The 5000-nt window shown below is 35.1% G+C and overlaps 1 protein-coding gene across 1 annotated transcript in view; it reads right to left on the bottom strand.

Annotated features, from left to right (window-relative positions):
• Window positions 1-1267: 1267 nt before the first annotated feature.
• Window positions 1268-5000, bottom strand: part of LOC113818237 (glutamyl aminopeptidase) — a gene marked incomplete at both ends in the record, with an annotated part of 13701 nt that continues 9968 nt past the window's right edge. Inside the window, 2 exon segments of the mRNA XM_070120432.1 lie at window positions 1268-1371; window positions 2447-2580. Coding sequence (XP_069976533.1) covers window positions 1268-1371; window positions 2447-2580 — 238 coding nt within the window.

Below are 5000 nucleotides of genomic sequence, written 5' to 3' on the forward strand. Positions count from 1 at the left end.
GGTACAGCGCTTGGCAAGAATTCTTGCCAAGCGTTCCCCTGCTTAAAACGCTTTAAGATTTAATGTGACAGTGAGCAGTTCTCAAGATTCCAAATACTTCTTGCCCCTTCCCCCTCGACCTCTATTCTCTTCTATTGGGGCCCACCCATAATTTGATAGATAGCAAGTAGAAAAGAAAGTGCAAAATTATCTCACTTTCTATGAAACAATGTTATACACCATTTTGACTGTGCAAAAGTACTTAACTTGATGCACTAATCTGTGCAACTAATCTAGGCAAACAATAGTTAATAAAAACTGTAACCCTGAGTTCCCAAACAGGTACACTTATGTGTCATTTTCATAGCAATGCAATTAAATAATTGGAGAAATGCTGGCTATATGGACTGAAGATCTGAACCACTTTAACTTGTTAATATTCATTACAACAATACATCACACAGCAAAAGCACTTTACAAAGAAGGAAAAGAAAAAGAACATAAAAGAACTGAGTGTTAAGTGGCTTTCCAAGTTTTTCTCCCTTATAGATGCAGTACTTGACATCTTCAGTGAAGCTGACCTGAACAGGGAAAGAAATCTGAAAGTTGTACGAAATGTCACAGATTGTTTTCACTGTAGAAGTACACAAGAAAAACAAAAGCAGCAAACGAGCCATACTTGGATAGCTCTTTTTGAAAAGCAGCACTGGAAAAGGCAGAACAAGGGATCCAAGAAATGTATAAGAACTTACATAGACCTTTAAGGGATCCCCTCCCTAGGCCCTTGAATGGCTAAGCTCCCCTCCACTGTCATTCATCAAGCTTTTCTCTAACTTTTAAGAGAGCTTGGCATTTATCTTATATTACTGTGTATTACAATTTCATAAATCATTACATTTATTCAAAGGATTTTTATTTCTCTGAATTCAATGATTTTCCAGTATTTTGATTCATGAAGCCAGGTCAGAAGGATGAGGAATAGTTATTTCTTATGGGAATAATTGTCTTTTTCAAGTTATTTTCATTGTAGAGATTAAAGAAGGGAACTATAGTATAAGCTGAGGAATACCTGTATAAAAACAGGTTCAGCAGACAAAAAGGAAATGCATTACAAATTCTCCTCCTTCCACATTCATAAAATTAAATCAAGTTCATCAATATAAGCGATGTTTCATACCAGACCATAAAATAATGTAGTTTAAAAAACACTCAATCCAAACTATGAAAGAAAGAAAAACATCCAAACTATGAAAGAAAGAAAAACAAAGCATCTCAATAATGTACATACCTGACTCCTGCTCCAGATAGTGCCAGGTCTTCTTAAGAGGAGAGTGAGAAGTAATGTATCCAATAGGGATATCCCATCTATATCCAAACTCTGACTCAGATGGACTGTTGGTATTGGAAAAATAAAAATAAATAATAAAAAAAATATGTTGTGATAATAGATAACCCAGATGCAATAAAAATATTCAGAAGGTAATCAAAAGGAACAACACTAAATAGCAATGCCATGGTCAGTTATTAACCCACTGGATTTGGATGCTTCAAGGCAATCACATGGATCAAAATACAGGTATTAGGCTTACATGAGCAGCCGCTATGGCAGGTGTGTGGCTTGTAGGCCAGGAGCATGCAAACACATAGTGACAAGACTTTATGCCTCCCCTTTGCAATGTTACTTTCTCTTTTTTTATCAATGACTATATTTGTCATTTAATTTGTTTTATACAAATACTAATAGACTGTCTTCCTTGCACAGACTCCATATCATCTTTCTAGGTAGTCCATAACTCAGTGCAAAAATACTACTACTACTACTACTACTACTACTAATAATAATAATAATAATAATAATAACTAACATTTTGTTTTTTGCGTCTTTTTTCTGTAACATCCAATTTTCTGTAGTACAACCTGGGCAGCTTTTCAAGACAGGCAGGAATAGGATGCTGAGCATGGAAATGGAATCCTCCCTAGAGCCAGCACTCTCCCATGTCATAACTCACAGATACTATGTTACACACTTATTTATCAATGGAAATAATGCAAAAGTCCCTTTCTAAATACCAAGAGTCTAATCACATCATCCCAGACTACAGCTATATTTCCGCTATGGTGACATGTTCATATTACCTGCCATTGAAGCCAAATTTTTCATGACATGAGGGTTACGTCATTGAGATCATAGGGTTTAATACTATAGTGTGAATGAAAAGATGAGACAATATTGGGTTTCACACTGGCTAACATCGAATAATATATTTCCTCAACTTTTATGTGGAAATCAGTCAATTTACTTCCACATTTACATAGGTGTTGTTCTCCATCAAAGACGCCAGTAATTATTGAATCAATCTATACTAGTAAGTTAATCTTATATCATATTATCAATGGAAAAGGTACTGCAGTAATCAAACTTTTCTTAAAGAGAAAAAGAAAGAAAGAAAAAAAGAAAAGGCCTTACTCATATTCAGCTGTTGGGTCTTGCAGGAAGCGTTCCTGCGTTAGAGTGAAGGTGTCCGGGGCTGACCTCACCACATTCACCACAGGATAGCCCATTTGTCTTGTCCAAGTGTCCATGATGGCACCCACATCACCCTAATTGTGAAATTCTATCAACATTCCGCATGGAAATTTCAATTTCAACTGATTAGTTTAAAAGGTTAATTATTTTTCTTTTTTATTACTATTACTGCTTCTACTCAAAATTGGAATTTGGTACTATCACTACAACTGAAAGAAAAAATATATAATAACCTAATTAAAATTGAAGTACAAATATTTAAGGGTTCATTTACCCAATCATGCTGGGATGATGTCCTATCATGTCCTATTGCTCCTCACACCAAGAGGACACCTTCGCTTTATGCACAGTTGAGGCTACACTTTGTGCATGCTAAACAATTGTGCATTTGTATAGCACACCGACATATTTAGTATGACACTGGGGACTCTCTTTCATTAAATTTTGTATGGCTACTTAGGAGACAAACACTTAAGACCCTTATCTTCTAGCTGGCACCTTAAATTTGTTGGCAACAACCAACAAAGTTTATCATCAGTTTTTATATGTTTCTAAATATATAATTTCTAGTTAGGCTTCCTAACTAATAATTTCCATGGTAATTTCTTAAGCATTTTGGCTAAATACAATTAACATACTAAAAAGAGCAGCTTCCCTTAAGGGGACCGTCCCTGAGAGAGGGGGGGGGAAGGGGGTTAAATTGAGATAGTTAGCATATAGTATAGGTACATGGATGAGGAAACTACCAAACGAGTATTAAGCACCTGCTATGGCTCGTTGTCTTGCAGCCGGAGCGCGAGTCCCTCAGCACCCGGAGAGGTTTGTCGCTAATAAGCGCCCAGGTACACCTATGTGGACTTCTGCTTGCGGCAATCATACATAAGGCATTTAATTATGACATTGCGCATAGATATGAGTTCGTTAATGTTCAAGGAACACTTTTATACCAATGTCAGGAAAAAATTATATCACCGTGATTTATGATGAAATATTTTGTGAAATATATCTAAAAAAAAATGTATGTTTTGTGTCCCTTTACACACGAAATATGCTTTGATCGAGACTCCCTGGTAATATGTTTTAGTTTAAGAGGTAATATATACGTATATCACATACGAAGCACTAATGTTTAAAAATAGCCTTATAAGGAAGGATTGAAATATTTCCGTTACATTTCGCTCAACGGTCGGTACATCACAGCAGGGGGCAATTTGAATTGATTTGAAATTGGTAGTTACCGTTGTAAAGACCAATTCAATACGAATGTTACCTAAATGTCGGATTTTTAAACTTCGGATGTATAAGCGAGATACAGATTATTTCATGTTGAAGATGATAGTACTCAGTAATACCTGCTCTGAAATAAATATATGGAATTTTGAGCTCGGTTGTATGCGTAGTCTTCGTCTGGCGTTCAAAAAGCTATCGCATCCGTTTCGTGCGTTCCCGATAAAAATGAATATGTTTAGACATTACCGTAAGTCTTAGGCACCATAAATTGGCAAATATCCCACAACACCTAGGCGTCTGCATGATTTTATGCACTTCTTAGTAAAGATAATGGATGCAAATGGCTAATCATAAACTTTACACTTGTTCTCCTTTGCAATCTGTTAATATTGACAATTATCAAAGAAAATGGTATGAGAGGGATAACTAATATATTTTATTATTTAGATATGAAAGTCAATGTAGGCCTACTAAATTATGATGATTAATCTTTTAAACTTTATGTGCGTGCGTTCACGTACATATGATCCTCCTCGAAAATTATAAACACCCAGTGACCATCTCCCCCCCCCCCCCTGTGTGAGGCATGGGGAATATTCAACGACTTTCGTAAGTTCTCGAATTCAATGTACTAAATTCATATGCTTTTGAAATTCTCAAAATTGAACCACCATGTTGTATTCATGCCAGGACTTTATAATTAGAATGATTTTGTACTAATGTTGCCATCCACAGTTCCCCATTTCTTCAAAAAAAAAATAAAAATAAAAAAATAAAATGGAAAAAAAAAAAAATACAAAAAAAAAAAAAAAGGGTTTTATCTGGTTTAGATTAGTTGTCTCTATGGTAAAATGCATTTATTAAGCTTTTCACACAAAAATATCAACTTTTATGAACAACGAAAAAAAGATATAAAAAAGTTATATACCTTTACAGAATAGTGTCCCTATTGAACATGAAAATTCCTATTGACTTGGTAATCATTGCATTGCAAAGTACACTAAATAAGCATTTTTTTTATATATATCATTAGATTCAGAGAAAAATAACAGAGATAACGAACTTTGGCAAGGTGCTAAATACAAAACGCCGTAGCTCCGCCATTTTTTTATGAATCTTCGGTACATCCCAACTCACGTAATTTTCATGCGATCCAAATGCAGTTTGTTGCTTTCACTAGAGCCTCGGCGTCCCATGGCCATGTAAAAGGCCGATTTTTGAATTTTTGCCTTAACCAAAAAATAATAATATTTTAATGCTGAAA

Source organism: Penaeus vannamei, unplaced genomic scaffold (assembly GCF_042767895.1).
Source record: "Penaeus vannamei isolate JL-2024 unplaced genomic scaffold, ASM4276789v1 unanchor5156, whole genome shotgun sequence".
Classification (NCBI taxonomy): Eukaryota; Metazoa; Arthropoda; class Malacostraca; order Decapoda; family Penaeidae; genus Penaeus; species Penaeus vannamei.